This window comes from Canis lupus, chromosome 28 (assembly GCF_011100685.1).
Source record: "Canis lupus familiaris isolate Mischka breed German Shepherd chromosome 28, alternate assembly UU_Cfam_GSD_1.0, whole genome shotgun sequence".
Taxonomy (NCBI): Eukaryota; Metazoa; Chordata; class Mammalia; order Carnivora; family Canidae; genus Canis; species Canis lupus.
In genome coordinates this window covers 24,829,108-24,850,349 of record NC_049249.1, presented here as the reverse complement: position 1 = coordinate 24,850,349, position 21,242 = coordinate 24,829,108, and the positions used below count along the sequence as shown (strand labels likewise).

Genomic DNA, 21,242 nt, shown 5'->3' with positions numbered 1-21,242 from the left:
TTTGATGATAGGAGGTAAACTCTTGATGACAGTCATTCTAGTAACATTCTGTCCTATGGCTTTGAACTTTCCTGCCTTTGGTTGGAAAGTGAACGATGCCTTTAGGAGATGCGAATGTACCCTGCCCTCTTCCTCCGGTTTAGGTGAAGTACAAGGAAGATTACGAGAGGTCCCGAGGTAAGCTCATTGGAGCGAAGGATGCCCAGGGGGATTCACAAATGAGCCACTCGCTGCAAATGTCCAAGCTGCAGAGTGAACTCGAGTACAAGAAGGGGTTCGAGGACACCAGATCCCAGTGCCACGTCTCCCTGGACATGATCCACCTTGTGCATGCCCGCAAGGCTCAGCATTTAGCCACAGACATAGGCTACAAGACGGCATCTCATCAGTTCACCGCTTTGCCCACCGACATGAAGGTGGAATGGGCCAAGAAGGCATACGGTTTACAGAGTGATGTAAGCTCCGTGTGTGCACGTGTGCATGTGTGCTAGCATCCCCGCGACGGTTTGCCCGAGCCCCCACCGCCCCCACACAATATTTTACACATCGAGATACCTGTTTCTGGATCCCAGGGTGGATGCATCTTAGTGTTCCGGGCAGTTCAAATTTTATTCAAACTCTGCCCACTTCAGACTCTCTACCACCACCCAGAAAATCACAAACTGACTTTCTTCTCCTTGGAATTTGTTCCATCTACGTGTTCCCCGTTTCCTTTTACTGCAGGGGTGGCGGGTGTGTGTGTGTGTGTGTGTGTGTGTGTGTGTATTTGTGACATTCTGAACTGTGGCCTGTTCTGGGAGAGCATCTCCCGTCCTCCTTCCAACCTTGGCAGTCCCCTTTCAGAAGGAGCAGCACGCTCACCTGAGCGCCCTCTCCCCTTTCTCCCTGTATGCCCCACCTGGCTCAGTTTCCCCCTCTGCCTTCAGTTGACGCTTGTACAAGAAAGTGGGTGAGCTGCAAAGGCAAAGGCGGGTCAGCTGCGGCCAGGCTGTTCCACACGGTGGGTGGGGTCGGGAGGGCAGTGTAGACCCATCCTTCCTGATCGAGCTGTTTGCCGATAGATGGGTGATACGTTAGTTTCCGAGAAGCGTCCATTTAAATGGCTTTCCATGAAAACGACTCCTTCAAGGGCAAGTAAAGAAAGGAGACATCCCCCACCCCCTCCCTGCCCAGCACCTAGGAGGTGCATGGGGAGGAATCGGGCTCTCGGTGGGAAGCCTCGGCTGTCTTGTGAAATTCCCTCAAATAGCTCCCCACCTGGGTTCTGTTGTGAATTCTCATTTTCTTCTCCCCTGCTTGTCATTTTAAACAAGAAAACGGGGGAAGCAGACAATGAGGACGCTCCTCTTGCCGAGGTAGACGCGCGTCCCTAATGAGGGACCAGGTGGATGGGCCCAGCCCGCTCCAGCCCGGGTGCTGCTGGGCGGGGCCTCACGCCGCCGGCAGCGGGACGCTCCAATTACAGGGGAAATTAATTGACATTTTGGAGCTCTACCTGTGACTGTACAGGAACGGATAAGACAAAAGTGGCATCTAATTTGACTCAGCTGGCACCAAGGCGACATCTGGGCGCCGTTAATAGCGCTTTAAATGTCTGCGCACCAACAATGGCCTGCCTTTTTTTTTCTCTCTCTCTCCTTTGTCAGAACCAATACAGGGCAGATGTGAAGTGGATGAAAGGCACGGGCTGGGTCGCCACCGGGTCATTAAATGTGGAGCAGGCGAAGAAGGCAGGAGAACTCATTAGCGAGGTGAGATTTCCTGACAGCGTGCAACAGGCCTGGCTGCACTAGGCGTGTGGCATTTCTGTATAAAATTAAAATAATTTCCACTCAAAAGGCAAAGGAAAAAGGCAAAGCTACATGAAAGGCCTGGAAACCCAGACTAGGGTTGGTAATTAGAGGGAGACTGCATACCAAACACACACCAGTAGGGGCCCATAGAGCCCTGGCAAAAACAAAGTGGGTGACAAATGATATTATGAATAGTAATGACAATCCAAAAGAGCTCAATTGCTACCCACCAACTTACCTTTTTAATGAAGCAACAAGGGAGAGATGATGAAAAGATACATTTATTGCACCCAGAAAGCTCTTTTGTGACTTTATGCACATTTTCTCCCTCTCTCTTTCTGCCACAGTGTAAACAGTTTTTGAATATTCACGTGGTGCGGGACACGTGGCTCGGGCCTCTCCTGTTGAGGGTGTCTCACTTGCTCGGGCCTCTCCTGTTGAGGGTGTCTCACTTCTATTTAAATCTCACTCCTGTCTGCTTGCAGCCACCCTAGCTGGACCCTAAGGCATCACGGTGTGTTAAAAAGAGCATTCTGCTCACATTTTAGGAGAGTTTCATTAAACGGGTCATTGAAAGACTAGATCAGAGTTCCTCAATCTCAGAACTATTGACATTTTGAAAACTCTTGGATGGAGGGGCTGCTGTCTTGAGTCTTGAGGGATGTTTGACAGCACCCCTGACCTCTACCTTCTAGATGCCAGTAGCACCCTCCTCCAGTTGTGACAACTAAAAATGTCTCCAGATCCTGCCAAAAGGTGGAGAGCCACTGGTCTAGATAACCAGGGAGCTGTCCTTGCCTCATGCTCACACAGAGGCTGCGCATCCTCCAACAACTCACATCCCCCTCTGTTCATACATATCTGCTCAGAAGGCAAGTGAGAATTTTTTTAGTTGCCTTCAGAGTAACCTGGTCTTTCTAGACTTTTCTGGGAAATCACCAGGCTGTAGCCCCAGAAGATTGTAGCCTTAGTTATAAACCTCCTGGGACACTGTTGTGAGAAGATTTACTTACTGAATGCGTGGATAAAACAGAAGAAACACCTAAGTTGGTTTTTCCAACACACTTGCCCAGTGTTGATGTGTTCTCACAGAATAGTTAACCTGACATGTCACATAGCTCTTTCCAAAAGTGGGATCACTCTGACTGGCTTAACTTTTAGGAATCTTAGTTAACACACAAGGCTCAGAAGTTCCTGGGGGCTCAGTGGCTTTGCCTTATGTAGTTCAGTCTGATTGAGGAAAAGGTCCTTTTAAAAGGATGATTTTGAGAAACTTGCAGGGGCAAACATCTAGGTTTGAGGACTCATGATCCTAAACTCTCTTTGGGCCCACCCATAAAAGGATGTGAAAAATAAATTATACACACAATTTAGACTTCAAGATGATTCCTTCATCTAAGTTTGGCATTCAAGGGATCTTTCTAGAACTATTTATCCCATGGTGGGCTTAATTTTCCACCTCATTTTACAAACCTCCTCAGCAAATTTGCTTATCTTCTATGCTTCACACCAGTTCTCCAACTTCAGTAAGGCAAGAAAATCTTTCAGCAACTTTCCCCAATCATCTCACTTCAGTTTGGCACATTTCCAGCTTAGCATCAAATTGGCTGACCTCTTAATTTTCAGACAGAATGCCGTAACACACTGTTGAAAGAGACACAAATGCATACATGCCTGTCACTTAAAGCAGGAGCCAGCAAATCTTTTTTTTTTTTTTTTTTGTCAAGGACCAGACAGTAAATATCGGGTTTCTGTTGCAGCTTTGTGGGCCACACATTTCTATTGCAGCTCCTCAACTTTGCCACTGCAGCATGAAAACAACTGTAGGTTACCACGTAAATGAATGAACACGGCTGTGTTCCAATAAAACTTTATTTATAAAAACAGGGGACAGAACAGAGATGGCTGCATTTTGAACTGTGTCTTCTTTAAGCAATGCAACATACAAAAATTGAACCTGATAAATGAGGAAGTGTTTATAAAATAATTATTCGATTTGAGGAAAGATACGCTTCGTAATTCCATTAAGATAGCAACTGTTCTAGTCCCCTGGAAATGTATTTGGATTAAAAAAAAAACAGGAATTAATTTAAGCATGACTTTTAGAATCAGAATTGGTATCTAGGTCTTTGCCAACATTTGAATTCTTTGTAATTCTTTTTTTTCCCCACTTTCAAAATGTATGATCTCTCCTTTCAATAATAGCACTCTTCTTCTAGTTATTGTGACATTTTAAAGAATTCTTGCTTATGTTAACTAAACCGGGTTCCAAAGTGACTGAATAGTTATATCACTGACTGTTAAATGCAGGGCTTTTGACCGTGATAATCTCTGCCACGTCCTTTAGGGGAAGGAAAACAGGAAGCTTAGTTGATAAATGTAACTTCCTTCTTGCTTGGGAGACCCAAACTAAGATATGTAAACAACTCTGACACAGTATTTGAAGCCTATAAAAAGAATCCTTTCCTAAGTGTGCATCCCCCAGTATTTTACTGGTATAACCTAATTTTGCGATGTTTTCTTTGCACCAGGTAGAAATACTTTAATGTTAATTGACATGAGGTTATTCTTAAATTGAAACAAATATTAACCTGAAGGCACCCAGGATATAAAGATGGAGGAAGCCGAATAATAATTATGTTCACAAATTCACTCTAATCTCAAGCAACCTATGATTTTCCCTTTCAAATGGCATGAAAGAGCAGCACAAAATTCACAGCTTTGATCTTTTTCTGCTCAACAGAAGAAGTACCGTCAGCATCCAGATGCTTTGAAGTTTACCAGTATTAAAGACACTCCGGAGATGGTCCAGGCCAGAATTAGTTATACCCAAGCAGTGGATGTAAGTGATAATATATATACATTATGACTCTAAGAGTGGGCTCTTCTTTCAACACTGCGATTGAAGCTGAGGGGTTCTTGCCTTGCTCCTTCTGTTGTTCTAAGGATGAAGGAACTTCTCGTCCTTTTGCGGAGGCACACCTTAGCGGGGGTGCTTCCTCATTAGGATGCAAATGGGGTGTTAGTGCTCTTCCGATGCCAAGTGGGGCTCCGCCACCCCGCCGCCCCCATGCTCTCATGTCTTCCCATTTGCATGTCTTCAAGATTTGTCCGTGGTGGGTCCTCCCCCTCCTTTTTGTTTTAAAGTGTTGTTTTCAGAATTGGAAGTTTTAGGGCAAAAATTCTTGGTAATTGGAAGACTCAGCCCTGCCAGGGCTCCTTGGGACCCAAGGGCAGGAATTCTTGCTCTCTGAATTCCCCCCGAAGACTTTGAAAATGATTTGGGTCTTGTGTACATTAGACTAACTTTGAAGTCATTTTCCATATTCCCTTTATAATATGAAACTGAGATCTGGCCTTTTGCCCTCACGGCACAGCGTGCGTTGGAGACTAAATTGAACGATGAGATCCCATAAAAACTCACGTTAGGACATGGATTAACCCCGTTTGGCTGATTCTACTGAGAGAGGCCCACAGGTCTTTGTACAGGGCAGTCACGCCTTATAAATATCTTCAAACCATTCAACTTGCCATGAAGAAAATTTCCAAATCTTGACTGGGGCGGGGGGTGGAGGTGGGGTTCAAAATTATCTCTCTTGTTTCCTGATTGAATAAATTATTCTAGTTGTGCCTGATTCAACAGGCGTTTGGAAATGTCCCGAGTGCCTGTCAGAATAGTTATGGGATGATTTGCACACTTACGGGTTTCGGGATTTATAATTTCTTGATGAGTGGCCCATCAGAAGCAAATTGAATTCTGAGAAACACAGATGGTCAAACCAAGAACTTTCCTAGGAAGGAAAACACCTGCTTCTTCCTTACCCTAACCAACTCTAGGGGGCACTGCTGTGATACGCAGAAACTTGGACACACTAATAAGATTTAGGATGGAAAAGCCCGGTTTAGAAACTTTCTCCGGTGGCCGATGCCAACTTCGTGTGTCATCACTATGAGGATGTCATGAACCCAGATCAGAGTTCCGGGTGACTAGCACCCCAGACCCACCGAGTAGACATTGATTAGCACAAGAATTCTCGAGATGGGGGAAGGCAACAGGGATTGTAGTAGATCCGGGGCAAACCTCACCGGTGGAAGAGCCATCTCTCATGCCTCTGAATTTCGATGCCCTCTCAGGGTTTACAGTTAATAATAAAATTACTAGGTGTTAACTAGACCTCGTTTTCCTATCTGACACCCATGTCAGCAGATGCTACAAGTGGAATATTTGCTGAGAGGCAAGTTTCAGCCTGTCATGTTCTGAGCTGGGAATAGGACTCCGGAGGGAATGAAGTACATGTCACTGTGCTGGCTGTGAGATCTAGGTAGAGGTGCTCAGGATCCTGTCTCTACGGGGAGGTGGGAGCCACCCCACCCTTGTCTCCTGGAGTGTGACTTGGCTGATGGCTACATGGAGGAGCCTCCTGGGTCTAATACAAAACCTTTTTTCATCCACAGAGGTTATACAGGGAACAAGGAGAAAATATAAAGCATCATTACACTCAGACAGCCGACCTCCCTGAAGTCCTGCTGGCCAAGCTGAATGCTATGAATATCAGTGAGGTGAGGCTGCTGGGAGGGGAACTGGTTTTAATTAGAGGAGATCAGGGGACCTGGGCAGTGCACAACAGCCTGTGCTCACAAGCAGCCTGTACTCTGAAGGTCCTAGAGCTCAGTCTAATGCTCCACTGTCACCATCTTGAAATTTGTAATATTTTTGAACAGGGGACCCCACATTTTCATTTGCATGGAGCTCTGCAGATTAGGTAGGCAGTCCTGCGGAAGAGTCAAGCTCATTTAGAAGAATGAGATGGGGAAAACTGCCTTTGTACAGGGGCGTTTGTGCTGTGGGGCTGAGATATGGGAGCACCAGAATATAGGTGAGGGTATCCAGGGGCTATGCCAAGGAGAGATCTTGATCAGCAACTCCCCCCTTTCCTGTTCTTCGATAGAGACAGTTGAGTTCTCTTCATGTTATGCAAGGAGCTCTGCACACTCCGTCTTATCCCTGCTTCTTCCACTCAGCTTGCTCCTCAGAAGAAATCTGGGTCTCTCTGACTCCAAAGAGTCCTCCCCAGAAGGCTCTCCCTCCGATAGGTGGGCGCCAGGCAGGATCCAACTCTTGGTTTTTGCTAAGACACAGTGATTTCAAACTCCCACTGGGGGTGAGGCAGGGTGGGGAGAAAACCCAACAACACAGTAGATCGCCATCTCAGCAAAGGCAATTGCAGAACCACCAGGTCACGTGAAGGTCTTTATTTGTCCACATCTTCCCAACAGACGCGTTATAAGGAATCCTGGAGCAAACTTCGGGACGGTGGCTATAAACTGAGGTTGGATGCCATTCCGTTCCAGGCAGCAAAGGCTTCTGGCGAAATCATAAGTGATGTGAGCATCCACCTCCATTAGTAATGTTTAATACTAACCAATTTTTACTCCTTTTGCCCCTAACCCCTGCCTTCTTCTTTTGCCTGTGGATACCATCCTCTGCTTTCCCAAATGACTGCGTTAGGGCAATCTGATAACGACCAGCGAGAAAGAACAGACCAGACAACAAAAAAATCCCCTGGCCGGGGTACAAAGCCCAATGCCGGACTGTAACTCCGGACCCTGGGCAGATGAAATGCACCCTCCACCAGGCGCTTTCCTAAAGCAAGTCCGCGGGCAGAGACTGTTAACAATGCACCCACCTTCCTCCAGCGTGGGCCGCCCAAGTGCTAACGTGTCCTGCCACTTCATATCCAGCCCTTTAGTCATTGGGAGTCTTGCATATGAAAGAATAGGCCTTTTGACGACTCCCGCGCGTTTTCTTTCAACTCACCCAGTCACTGTCAAAAGAACAAAACATTTTCGCCCAATACCCACCTCTCCCATTCCCTGTCCCTTGTCCCCGAGCTGTTACTCTCTCCCGCTCTCTTTCCCTTTAGTACAAATACAAAGAGGCATTTGAGAAAATGAAAGGGCAGATGCTTGGCTCCCGGAGCTTGGAAGACGATATCAGCCTTGCACATTCAGTGTATGCGAACTCGCTGCAGAGCGAAGTAAGTGGGAGAAAATGTGGTGGGGCTGGGGGGTGGGGGTCACCCCACCCCGTCACCAATGATGCACAGCCAGCATATGTCCTTTGTCCTTCCGGTTGTGGCTACTGGCTGTCCTAACTAGTTATGGGTCATTGTTAGGTCCCTTGGCTCCTCTGGGCTGTGGCTTCTTCCTCCATCAAGAGTTTGAGCTAGTTGACCTCTTAGCTCCCTTCCGAGTTGGGCATTCTATGATTTGCCCTGTGGCCACGAATGGGGGCCGGTGGGCTGGATCTGCCCTGCAGGGGCAGTCTTTTTGGTCTGCAGAGTGAATTAATTGCAAACCTTTAAGAAATGGAAATTTTCACACAAAAGTTTCAAGACTTCTGGCCGAAGCTGGACCTGGATTCCTCTCCTCAAGGCTTTAGTTGCAGACTCCTGAGAGCTCCATTTAGAAGGGATCTGTGCTCTCCTGGTCAGACAGTCACCCCTCCTCTCCCACTTCCTGCTTTTTTTTTTTTTTTTTTTCACTTCCTGCTTTATTCACTGGTGCTACTTGTCTGGCTCCTGGAAACATCTGAGTTCGCAACCCCTGATTTTGACCCTCTGGAAGCTGGCACAAGCGTGTATACACTGTCCCCTTGCACATAATGTGAGCTGGCTGATGGTGGTGATAAAACATCCGCTGTGTTACAGAGGACTAAGCACTTTTACAGGCTGTGTCTCACTTTACCATCAAACGCTCTCTAGGAACTTCATTGTCTTAGCCATCCTGGTCTACTGATAAGAAAGCCTAGACCCTGAATGCTTCAGTCCCTTGTCTAAGGTCAGCTAGAAAGTGTACCTGGAGCCAGCCCTACATCTTATGCTCTTTCCACAGCTTCACATGGTTTCTGCCTCGGTTTCTCCACTTCCAACATTTTCCCCCTATCTGTGCTGGGGTGCTGACCGAAGAGTGTGGGGTTGGACATAAATTGACTTTGGCTTTATGCTAAGGGTCAGGGGAGGATCATGGAGGTTAGAAGTGGGTGTGCTGGAGCTTTGGGAAGGATGGAGGAGGTGGCCATTATGCATCCGAGTTCCAAGAAAGCTCGGAGTCAGTTTCGCTGACCTTCCAATAGCTTCTCTGAAGATGGCAGTGCAGCTTGTGGTCTGGAATGGGCCACTCCTTTCTTCCATCAGCATGCATCATGGGCCCTTGGGAATACCCATCCCTCAGAACTGGCCCCACTGCTCCTGGCCCCTGGATTTCTTAGGATGTCACCGATGCTTTGAAGAAGCTTTTCACACTCACCCGAGAAGAGAGTTCCTGGTGTCTAAAATCTGAACTTGAGAGAGTGTTTGGGAGAAATTATGGTGGGCAGGGCACAGGTTGGCCATGGATCTTCTTGCCTTTGGACAATGGGATGATCCAAAGACTGGAGCAAGGGAATCACTGACATTATGTCTGTCTCTTGAACTTCTGTATTTTCCCCAACTGAGGGAGCCACGGGCCTTCCAACATCCAAATACATGACCTCCAGGAACTGGGGGTGGTGAGTGTCGGGATCAGGAGATGAGTCCTGCTTATTAAGCCAATCCCTGCAGGAAAGGAGCGCTGGTCCTGCCAGGAACACCTCCCAGGCTTACCTGGGACAATTGCATTGCTGTTGCCATCCCGATGGTCCCTGTTCAAATGATGTCTTTGAAATAGCCGCTGTCGATCTGTCTGCCCCTCTAGGTGAATTACAAGAAAGGCTTTGAGCTCTCAAAGGCACACTTCCATCTGCCGTTGGACATGGTAACCCTGGTGCATGCCAAGAAGGCTCAGAGCCTGGCCAGCGACCAGGACTACAGACACCCGCTCCCCCAGTACACATCCTTGGCTGAAGACCTGAGGCTCAGCTGCGCCAAGAAAGCTCACAAGCTGCAGAGTGAGGTAAGGAGACCCGGCCTCTCTCTCAGGGCTCGGTCCTCTCAGACTTGACTATGAGGCTGTGACCCACAAGCTCCTCTTGGCGCCGTGGTGAGGGGGTGGGTGAGAAATCCTCAACCCAGGATTTTCTTTGGAAACACTGCCCCGAGTTCCTGCCTAGCAAAATTGTACAGATCGAACAGCAGCAGGAAACATTTCCTGCTACTAAGTGTTACATTTTCGTGCGTGATCTCATGGAAACCTCAAGATAAGCCTGTGTCAGTAGCCTGTACCCCATTTTATGGAGACAGTACAGTGAGGCTCAAAGGAGTGACAAACAGCTTGCCCGAGATCACACACCTGTCAGTGAGAACGGGGCGCTGATGCTTGAACTTAGATGCTGTCTGACCAAGATGCCCTTGGTTCATAGTTTTACATGTTCAAGGTTTGCCGATGGCATTGCCTCTGGCCTCAGGTCAGACTGGAGGTTTTTATTGCTGCTTTGTACATTCCTGGGGTCACCAGTTTTCTATGGGAGCCTGTGCTCTGTTAGGAAAGGGTGGGATCAGAGTGGCCCCACTTCAAGCAGAGGAGAGTGTCCAGAGGAAGTCAGGACATCGGGCCCAGAGATCCTTCCTAAGTCCCTGCAAGGAGTTGTGGGGCCTTCATGAGCCTCCCTGTGCATTTCGAGCTCATGCCGCCTGTTTTCTGAAGCAGGCGGCCTGGAAGTGTTGGGAAGCATTGGGGACTTTGCTGCTCCCAAAGAGAGCCTGGCTGTCTCCCCTCAACAGGCAGCAGCATCCTGTTCGATGTGCCCCTTATTTCCCAGCTTGCTAGGCTTCTGTGCTGTGGGGTTTGCAAGGAGCCAGCTGGGCTTGGAAAGCAAAGCACTGTACAAAGCCTGCTTACTGGTTTGATGGGGCCTAGGAGCTGAGGGGTGCTCAGATCTGGCTATCTGTCGTCTGTTCGAATTTTCTGCCTGTGTACAGTGTTTACTGGATGACATAAACTGTCAGTAGCCCGAGAGCAGCTGCAGGAATGAGGGAGCTGCCACGCTCAGCTCAGGGCCTGCATGTCACTTGAGTGGAGCCCTCACCTGCCCTGCCTCTCGTTGGAATAGCAGTTGGAAGGCAGCACGTCTGGGGTGGGGGTGGGGGTGGGGGTGGGGGTGGGAGAGGCACACCTTAGTGGCTGCAGGGGAGTGAATTTGGGGACCCTTTAAACTGTCAGCCCAAATCACTCAGGTACACACACTTGCCCTATGCACGGTAGACTCAGACAGGCCTGTGCCAGATTATTCTGGATTCATTTATTAGTTTTTTCTTAACCCATGATTAATTAATGCCACCCTCTGCTGCTGGGTTTTGTTTTAGAAGACCTATTAAACCATCATTTCCACATTTGCCCCAAGACAACTGACTTTCTAACCACAATCCACTCCAGCGTTTATTTTTTGATAGTCTCCATTACGATAAAAACCCGCTGTCCCTCTGCAGCTCCTGAGACAAGTGACAGCAGAAATCTTTTGTTCTGACCTAGATTTTTGTTTCCCCGGATGAACATTTACTGGGAGGCATTGTGTGTTCGTGAGGATGGTCGATCTGGAGAGACTGACTGGTGGACTTGAGTTCTAATTATGATGTTGTCCTGGGTCCTCTGATTTCTCTTTGCTTCCTTGCTCTGTAGGTTTGGCTTTTCTGAATCTTTGTGTTGTTCCTTACAGAATTTGTACCGCTCAGACCTGAACTTTATGCGAGGCGTTCCCTGTGTCATTCCGGGCACATTAGAGATTGAAGGGAGAAAGAAAGCATCTGAACTCATCAGTGAGGTAACCAGGGACCCTGGATGGAGGGGTGAGGGCTGGCAGTGTATTTCCACAGCAGAAGTACTTCCCTAGCACTCAGCTCTCTGCTTACGGCTAGAGCGAGCTAGATGTTGAACTTAACAATGGCAACTCACCAAGCCCTTCTTTCTAGATTCTTCATTCACACTGGATGCCATTTAAAACAGCTTTACAAATACCAAGCCAGTTCCTCTATGAACCCATAAGAATTATTCACTGGCTCATAAGATCTGCTTTCCTAGGGTTCCTTTGAAAAGTGGCCCTGTGGGACAATGACAAGAGGGCAGGCCTGGGTGGCTCGGTGGTTGAGCATCTGCCTTTGGCTCAGGGCATGGTCCTGGGATTGAGTCCCACATCGGGCTCCCCGTGGGTCGCCTGCTTCTCCCTCTGCCTATGTCTCTGCCTGTTTCTGTGTGTCTCTTGTGAATAAATAAATAAAATCTAAAGAAGAAGAAGAAGAAGAAGAAGAAGAAGAAGAAGAAGAAGAAGAAGAAGAAGAAAAATAAAAAGAAGAAGAAGAAAAAGAAAGAAAGAAAAAAGAAAGAAAGAAAAGAAGAAAGAAAGAAAGAAAAGAAGAAAGAAAGAAAGAAAAGAAGAAAGAAAGAAAGAAAGAAAGAAAGAAAGAAAGAAAGAAAGAAAGAAAGAAAGAGAGAAAGATGACAGCCCTGAGAGACCAACAGATAGGGAGACTGAAATTCTATGCCCGCTCTCATTTGTGGTGTGACCTCCATCCCATCACCTGTCTTCTCTGAGTCTCAACTTCTTAGTCAGTCAAATAAGGACACTCCTACCCCTCTCATTTAGTTTTTAGGTGATTAGCACTAATAATCTAAGCAACTGTGCTTCTCTGGTGGCTGGGAAAATGATTGCCATAAGCTTGGTGATAATTTCATAGTAAAAGTACAGAAGTCTAGAATTCTGAGCTCTTTGAGCTTAGGAGGAATTTTACTTACACCTGAGAGAGCTCTGGGACTTCCACTCACTGTAGATGCAAGGACAGGGGGCATAATGGAAGGCACTGGAAGTATTGGGTGGGCTTACACATTGATTGGGAGCTCTGAGAAAACAGAACTGGCCTCACCATGGGAGTTTAGGTTGATCTTTGTGCTTTACTTTTCCAGTGAGATCTTGACAGAGAGTGGTTTCTGAACCTGCTGGTGCATCAGAATCCTCTTTGGAGCTTTAAAAAAATATATAGGCCTGGGTCCAGTGGCAGTTTACTGAATCCTGGTTTCCCAGGGTGGGGCGCAAGCAATGTGTATTTTTTCAAAGCTGCATGATTGTTTCTGGGACACCCCCAAAGCTGAGGACCTCTGGGTCTCCGATGAGCAAAGGTCAGGAGCAAAATCAGAATTTCAATAATCACGTTCACTGAGATCATGAGAGCAGGTGTTGGACTGGATTCCGGGGAACGGACTAGCAGCCTTTGCAAAGCGAGGTTTTATAGCTAGTGCTTATAGAGCTAGTTCTCCTTTTTTATGCCTTATCGAGTCTTTTTCTTCCCTCAGAGTAAATACCGTCAGCATCCCCAGTCATTCAAGTACACAGCTGTGACAGACACTCCCAGCCTCCTTCATGCAAAACTCAGCAACCAGATTACCAATGAGGTAAAATCAGATGGCTTTGGAATGGGCTTTTAAAAAACTGCTAGATTGTTAAAAAAAAAAAAAAAAAAGCATGAATATTTAGTGGGGTTGGGGCCGGGGAAAAACACATGTTTGCACGGAAGCCTGGAAAGAAAAGAATGTTGTATATGGAATGTAACATTTTCCAGAAGGAAGGAAGGCCTAGTTGGAAATTGGCTTTAGTCTCTAGTCCCACAGGCAGTCACGGACCAGCCACACCAGCGTCTCCTGGGAGCTTGTTAGAAGCATCGAACCTCAGGCCCCACCCCAGACCCCCTGAATCCACAAGGTCATTGAGCAGGATCCTTATGGGTTTCCTTTGCACATTGAAGTCTGAGAGGTACTGGTCCGTCATTCATCTGTTCTGTCGAGGCACACACTGGCTAACTGCCTTTATATGGTCGCTCTGATGATTAGTGTAGGGAGGATGTACGGTTATCCAGGGGCGGTTCTGTAGTATGGTGTTGCTCAGACTTCTGGAATTTCTGCCTCCTCCCCTCACCTGCTGTTTGCTCACTTCATTTAATCATCTCTAGCAGAGGGGCATCCAGGGGAAGGAATCTCATTACCTCAAATCATCATTCCAGCCCCTTTGGTTCTACTTCTTAGAGGCTCTCTTGCAAGTTTGAAATAGAAATTGAGCTTGGCAGAGAATTAAATTTGGCATCGTCCTTAGTTTTAAAAATTCTCCTGCTGACTCTTTGAGAAGTCAGTTGAGATTTGGCTATTTATACAACGAGGTTCCACTCTCACCCAAGTCAGAAAGTAGGACCCAGCAGCTCGGGGTAAGAATGGTCCCAAGGGCTTGTGCAGTGACAGTCTCAATTTTAAATTCCTCTTGAGCCCATCCTGCCTGCGGTGTGAGCTGGATGCGGTGGGGCAACCATGCCTCATATGGTGGCCTCTGGCCTCGGAGAGCTCACCAACCACAGACTCACTTCTGATCACGAGAGGAGATGTTTTGGGAACTGGCTGAGGCCACCCAGGGTAGCACTGGCATGAGTTTGCTCTTGGAAGGAGCCGGGGCTTTAGTAAAGGATGCAGAACGGGGTTTAGGAACCTCTCTTCCACCCACCAGAGCTTCTCCTAAATCTCCCAGATCTTAGCATTTATCATCTTTTACACTATATCCTCAAGGGAAAAGTCTACAATGAGAAGAACCTTGATGGTGTTCCTAAATGTGTTTTTCTTTCCTTAGCTTCTTGCTGAACAAAGTGTAGAGGAGAGAAAAAAAAAAAAAAACCCACCTTTTTCTTGAAGCATCTTAGGTTCTCAGTGGGGATTCTGTAACAAAAGACAGATTAACAAAAGAAAAGCGTACAAGTTTATTTAGTATGAGTTTTACACGATACGGGAGCCTCCGTGAGGAAACGAAGACAAGGAGAAACGGTTAAACCTGGACGTTTTTTGTACTAGGTTTGATGGAGAGTAGAAAGTCGAGGGAAGACGCGAGAGGGCAAAAGGGATGAGCTAAGGACAGGGGTGCACTTAGCAAGGTCTGTTCACTCAGATTCCTCTCGGGTGCCCTCGGTCTTTGGAGATAAGGATGCTCATTTCCTCTGGGTGGAGGGAGGGCACCTCTCACAGGAGGCTCTTCTGACCTGCTTCAGGAGAGGAGACGACAAAGAGTTCTCCTAGCACCTGCGGCTTCAGACAGTCCTTCCGCTTAAAGTATTCGGTATGCCAAGGTGCCATATTTCGGGGTAACCTGTCCTGAACCCCATCAAAAGCAACTTGCAATCTCTTACATATTCCTTTTATGCCACTCAATTTGACTCATGAAAGAGTGTCTTTATTGAAAGAAAGATCTTCCCCAAGGCAGAAGGTGTATCCACGACCCAGCGAGCGGCCTTCCGCAAACCTATCTCCCACTTGCAAACGAGGGACCTCCAGCACCGCAGAAACACACAGCATTATCTCCTTGCTTGTTCTTTTTTCTTTTTTACCCAGCGCCTCTATAAAGCAGCCGGAGAGGATGAGAGGCACCGGTACACAATGACCCTGGGTCTGCCCGAGTTTGTCCGAGCGAAAGCGAACGCAGCCAATCTGAGTGACGTAAGCCTTTCTTGTTGCCGGGGCTCAGACATGCTCCAAAGCCACGCATGTCTGGGGCTGTGATGGGATCTAACAGTGACCCTTCTGGTGTTCCCAGAAGCTTAAAAAAATGTCTTTTTGATGCTCACCGTAAATACACCTTTTTACAAATGTGTTGTGTACACGCGTGCCAGCGCGCACTACAGCGTGTGTGCTAATGAGATTTTTCTTTGCAAAAGAGAGAGCTTTTGCTCGTCAGAAATCGATTCGGGAACACTGTACTACAAATGAACAGGGTAGCCTTTGTTCACCGATTCATGTAATTTTTTTTTTTTTAAAGAAGATCTACATGTGTTCCTACTGTAGGCAAAATACAAGGAGTCTTGGCGTAATCTCCGTGCTCAAGGCTACAAGCTGACAATAGACGCTCTCCCCTTCCAGGCTGCTCGCGTCTCTGGAGATATAGCCAGTGATGTGAGTTGAATGATATGACCTTCCATCTTGCCTAATTTCTGTTAACTTCATGTAAAACAATGTCTACGGCTGATTTTCCTGAATTAAAGCAAATCTATCACCATGTGAGACAGGATGTCACCTGCAGAATATATTAGTTAGAAATGAGATTCTTTGACGGAGGGAGGGAAAGAAAGCTTCTGTTAATCAGAAGCTAAATTCAGGCAAAGGATTCCAGCAGGAAAGAGATGATGATTTATTTCTAATTGCAGGGTCTGGGCAACAACCCCCACCCCCACCCCATAATACATGAGCTGTCCAGCTTTACCTGGAATTCGAAAGCAAACTCGCAATAGAAATCTTAACACAGCCCTAACACATCTCCCTCCTGGCTCTCTGTAGTTTCACATGTTGGCGTTAGGATTTGCCAGCTGTGTTTCAGCCACTCTGTTGATAGCGTCCATAGCTTTGGGACATGAAGGTGACTTTCTCTTTCCCACAAACAAATCACAGAAAATGTGGACTTCAAATAAATGGATCCTGTCTTTTGGGTTTAATGTTTTGCCAAGTACGAACGGTTAAAGCACAAGTTTCTCTTTTACCTTTTTTGATAAATTCCTTTTGGCCATAGGACATGTAAGGGGAGTGGGGCCCTTTCTTTGGTTCTGAGGATCTGGTTTTAATTAGATAGGAAGAATGGAGCGATGTTTTAATTGTTCAACCCCCAGGGAGGAAGCATGCTCTCAGGCCAACCTCACTGTGGTTTTTCTTATAATCACCACCTCCTAGTGTAAGAATAGGTGATTTTTCTAGGGTTTGCAGTGAAAACGTGCAGGTGGAATTTAAGCAGGCCGAATGCCAGCCCCTGACTGTGGTCCTCCCTTCCAGTTTCTCTACAGACATGACTTTGTGAAGGAGCGAGGCAGGCTGATCGGGGCCCGGAGTGTGAGTGATGACCCCCGACTCCAGCACTGCTGGCGGGTAGGCCAGTTGCAGAGCGAGCTTCAGTACAGGCGGGGAGCGGCGAGCAGCCAAGCCCACTACCACCTGCCCATGGACATGGTGCACCTGGTCCATGCCAGGAAGGCCCAGGCCCTAGCCAGCGACCACGACTACAGGACACGGTGCCATGAGTTCACAGCTCTGCCTGAGGACCTGAAGATGTCCTGGGCCAAGAGAGCTCACGCCCTGCAGAGTGAGGTAGGGGGCCTTCCACCGAGCCTGGGTGTAAATCTCTGCTTCTTTTGCCTATCCAACAACCCCCTCTCCCTCACCCTACCCTGCCCAAACCAAGACTTGCTGGGTCTATGTTACGTCATCTAGGTTGGAATCATTCAATCATCTAACAACCATTTCTTGAGCACCTACTGTGTACCAGCCATCATTCCAGGCTCTGGGGATACCGTAGTCAACCAGAAAGTCAAAAAACTGCTGTGCTTCTGAGTCTTCCACTGTATGGGAGGGAGATAGAATATGGTAGGTAGGATCCAAAGTATGTCGGATGGTGACACGTGTTGTGGAGACAGACAAAGCAGGGTAGGTGGATCTGCACACATGCAATTTTAAATTGGGGGTGTAGTCCGGGGAGTTCCCACGAAAAGGTGACATTTGAGCAAAGACCAAAGTTGATGAAGGAAGGGCAGACCACTCCAGCCAACGGAAGAGCAAATCCAAAGGCCAAGTCCCCAAGCAGGAGGAGCCTCAGCTTATTTGAGGCTGGCGTAAATCAAGTGGGCCAGGGAGGAGGACGTGGTCCAGAGTGGGGTCTGAGAGAGTGCACAGGCTGGATGCTGTGTGGTGGGGGTGAAGGTCACGACCAGAAAGCAGTAGATCCAGTCATGGCTGACATGACCAGCTGACTGCTGTTACTGTCCCACTTGCTGTGATGCCGTGAGGTGGGGACAGCTTTGACTTCTCCTTTCCAGATGAGATCATGTGAGAGATGCCAGGCAGGACTGGCTCCAGAGCCCACAGTCTTACCCATCTTGCTCTTGGGGAGGGAGCTCAATGCAGGGGAGTCATGCTTCCTACAATGCAGGTGTGGACACAGACACAGAAGGGAGAGGTCCTCACCCAGGCGAGCACCACCTGGAGTGACTGCAGAGCATGCTGGAGTCAGTCCCATTTCCCTACCACCCCTCAGCTTCCTCCACTGGGATGCAGTAATGGTGATAGTGTGGGCATGGTTTGCACGTGGGAGCCTCGTGCTGGGTGGCAGGCACTGTACCCCCAGATCTTGCACACATTGTCTCTCTAGGCTTCCAAGCAGCCCTATGAGGAAGAAACTCTCATATTAGAGTGCAGCCCATGGGACCCTTCCCATCCATATCAGGGATTCTCAACCATAGCACCTAGGATGTTCTGGGCTGGACAATGCTTTGTTACAGGCAGGCCCTGTCCTGTCCCTTGCAGCATCCCTGGCCTGCACCCACTAGATGCCAAAAGTGCCACCCTCCCCCAGTGCAACAAAGTGTTTCTCAATATGGCCAGATGTACCTGGGACATCTGCATCCAGTTAAGAACCCAGTTGCTAGTTTAGGACTGGTCCACAGGAAGAAAGCTAGCATGGTGTCTGGTCCAGAGAAATGTACAGTGTTAGCTATTTGGATTGTTCTCTGCAGCAAGCCTTTCAATTCCCATTGTCTTTAGGGCAGCAGCTGCTCTTAGGTGGAGTTATATGACACAGGCAGAGTATAAACACATAATTGAGGATTAATTGTGAATCAGCACGGTAATGATTTAATGATCACCTAATTACTCATCACAATTTGCTGGAAGTTCAGAATCACAGTGTTCATAAGCAAGTTGAGTGGGGGGCAGGATGCGTTCCTTGGGCCCCACACCGAGGACACAGTAGCAAGGTGCCCGCCCAAGTTCCACTGGAAAGGCCTTCCACTTGCTAGATGGCCATCCTGCCACCTCCAAGAATATAGCTCATGGCATGACCCTCTTGTCAATGAGCTATTCCTTAGGGGGGCGGGGGGGGGGAGACCTCTGGGGCAGGGCAGATCCCAGAGGGAGATACGCAGGCCATCTGGGAGAGGTGAGGGGGCCCGAGCTGGGAACCTGAAGATGTTTGTTGGAAACCTCACATTATCACCTACTGGCTACGTGTCCTTGCAATAGCCCTTTGCTTCCTAGGCCTCCATTCCTCCAACAGAAAAGCAAAGAGGGTCGATTTGATTGGTAACCTCGGAATTCAGGGATCACAGGAAGATGTTTTTAAGATAATGGCATCAATATATCATCAGATTTTTTTTTTTTTTATTGAGTGAGGAAAAAAACCCCTAAATATTACCTCAAGCTACCATTTATGTCACAGTTTTGTGTTCTGTTTTGTTTTGTTTCTGGAAAGAAAAGGATATTTTAACACTAAAACAAGTAGGAAGAACAATCTAAAAAGAAGAGGATTTTCTAAAAGTGGTGGTTGGTTGGTACTCTTACACTGACATTTTATGAAATAGGATATGTATTACAATTTTGAATCCTGAGAAACTATTGCTTAATTTTTAAAATTACCATATTATGCTTCACGTGTTGCTTTATAAGCCTCAAGTTTGTTCATTTGGGGGTTTGGGTCTCAAGATGTTACAAACAGAGGAAACCCCATAATGTCCAGCTGGTCCTGAGGCTTCAGTTTTCTTGCAATCATTATTGAAAATCTAATTTCATGTGGTTATATTGTGCAGAAAAAGGGACAAAGGCTCCCCCTGTGTGCACTTGATTCAGCAGAGTCTGGGGGAGGAACAGTAGCCCTGTCCTGCAGCTGCTTCTCCTGCCCTCTCCTGCCCAGGCTAGAAAGGAAGCTGTGGGTTGGGCCAGAGGGAGCCCAGGGGTGCTCACCACTAGGGTGAAGGCCTCAGGCCATGATCACTCAAGTCCTGTGTGCATACTTGTCTCCAGAAGGTCTCTGAGACACATGCTTTGCCCAAGGAATGCTCTGGCCGTGAATGTCTGTGATCTTGGATGGAGACTGCAGGGAGTTTTGAAAAGCCCCTGCAGGGACTGTCAAGAGGACAGCCCTGACCCCACCTTTTACAGCTGCATGATCCTTTTACAGCACCTATACTCTTACGGGTAGACTCCGTAAGCTCTATGAGCCTCAGTTTCCCCGCCAGAAACAATGACAACAACAATAGCTAAAATGTATGGAATGTTTATTCTGGACCAGGCATTTGCTTAAATATTTTGCACGAACTATCTCATTTAGTATCCAGGTACATACTGGTGGGACTCTCATTTTTACAGATGTGGCAACTGAAGCACCTATACTCTTAAGTAACTTGCCCAGGGTCACAGGCTGGCAGGGAAATGACTTGCTCTAGGCCCCATAGCAAGTAAGAGGCCAAGGGAGGCTCTGGTCTCCGGACTCCTGGTTTGATGCTCTTTGGCTCCCCCAGGTGGCTGGACTAGGAACCCAGGTGCTCTGGCTCTTAAGGGTTCTCTGAATGACTGTGTGGTACACCCGGGGACACAGCAGCCCTTGGCTCTTCTGAGAATCTGAACAGTCCCTTGAACTCCAAAATTGTTCTGTAGATGGGTATAAGAACCCCGCCTTTGCAGGGTGATGTGAGCCCTGCATGAGTTGATGAGTCTAAAGCAAACCATGCCCTAAGCAAGAGGGTGATTTTAAAGGTTCTCATTAATATGACAAATAGACCTCCTCCCCTGGCCACTGCCAGGGTACATTTGTTTACATTGTTGAAAATTGAGGACCAGAAACTGTAGCCTGTGCTCCAAACTGGGGGCTCCGGGAGAACCGCCCCTCCCCCCCCCAGAGGAATCCGAAGGTGGCTTCCAGGCCTTAATATGTGCAAGGAACAGCAGGACTGCCATCTGGGGAAGCCAGGTGCACTTGGGCAGCATGAGTGCGTCCCTTATTATCTTAGAATCCTTCTTTCAGACCATCTTTGGGTAGCTGATTCTTCTCGACTCCCCTCTTTCATCATGAAGTCCAGGGCAGGCGTGTTGTTTTTAGGGTCTGCGTGAATAGTCACACCTGGGCTGGGAGCTGAAATATCAATAGACAATCCATTTATAAGAGAGTCTGAGGCCCAGTCAGATCTTTGGGGAACCTGCATCTTGCTTTCTGACTTACCTGCGATTGTACTGTTCAGCTCGACAAAGGCAAGTTGAAAGAGTGCTCCCCACTTCATCTTGCCTATGAAAGGAGCAAGGCCCGGCTGTGAAGAGGCCCTGTAGGATTATTCTCTCTAACTTAGAAATTTATCCAATTTTCTCTGTTCTTTATCAGAGTGGAAGGCAAAAGCTTTGCCGGTGTAGACCGAAAGATCGTGGTATAAAAAGCAATCTTACTGACATGGGGTTTTGAAACCTGCTCCTGAACCTGAGTGATGCCTCCCTTCACCAGTTGGAAAGCAGAGTGGAATTTGCACAGGGGCATTAACCAGCAGACAGTAGATCAGAAACGGACCCTCTTTGAGGCCAGCTGTGAGGGACGCTGTGAATCCTGAAATGAAAGGAAACTAAAAAGGCCGAAAGACTGGTTTCTGGAGTGATATTTTGCGTTACAGCAGAGCTTATATCTAAATTAGGGAAACGCTATCAACTTCGTTTAGATCCAAA

At 47.6% G+C, this 21,242-nt stretch overlaps 1 protein-coding gene across 6 annotated transcripts in view; it reads left to right on the top strand.

Annotated features, from left to right (window-relative positions):
- The window catches only part of NRAP (nebulin related anchoring protein), a 69,992-nt gene that overhangs the window by 38,332 nt on the left and 10,418 nt on the right, over positions 1-21,242 (top strand). For all 6 annotated transcript variants that reach the window (XM_038578833.1, XM_038578832.1, XM_038578831.1 and 3 more), the window contains 12 exons: positions 144-455; positions 1,647-1,751; positions 4,537-4,635; positions 6,249-6,353; positions 7,071-7,178; positions 7,718-7,831; positions 9,528-9,725; positions 11,425-11,529; positions 13,053-13,151; positions 15,120-15,224; positions 15,570-15,677; positions 16,545-16,856. In XM_038578833.1, coding sequence (XP_038434761.1) covers positions 144-455; positions 1,647-1,751; positions 4,537-4,635; positions 6,249-6,353; positions 7,071-7,178; positions 7,718-7,831; positions 9,528-9,725; positions 11,425-11,529; positions 13,053-13,151; positions 15,120-15,224; positions 15,570-15,677; positions 16,545-16,856 — 1,770 coding nt within the window. The remainder of the gene's footprint in view (positions 1-143; positions 456-1,646; positions 1,752-4,536; positions 4,636-6,248; positions 6,354-7,070; positions 7,179-7,717; positions 7,832-9,527; positions 9,726-11,424; positions 11,530-13,052; positions 13,152-15,119; positions 15,225-15,569; positions 15,678-16,544; positions 16,857-21,242) is intronic.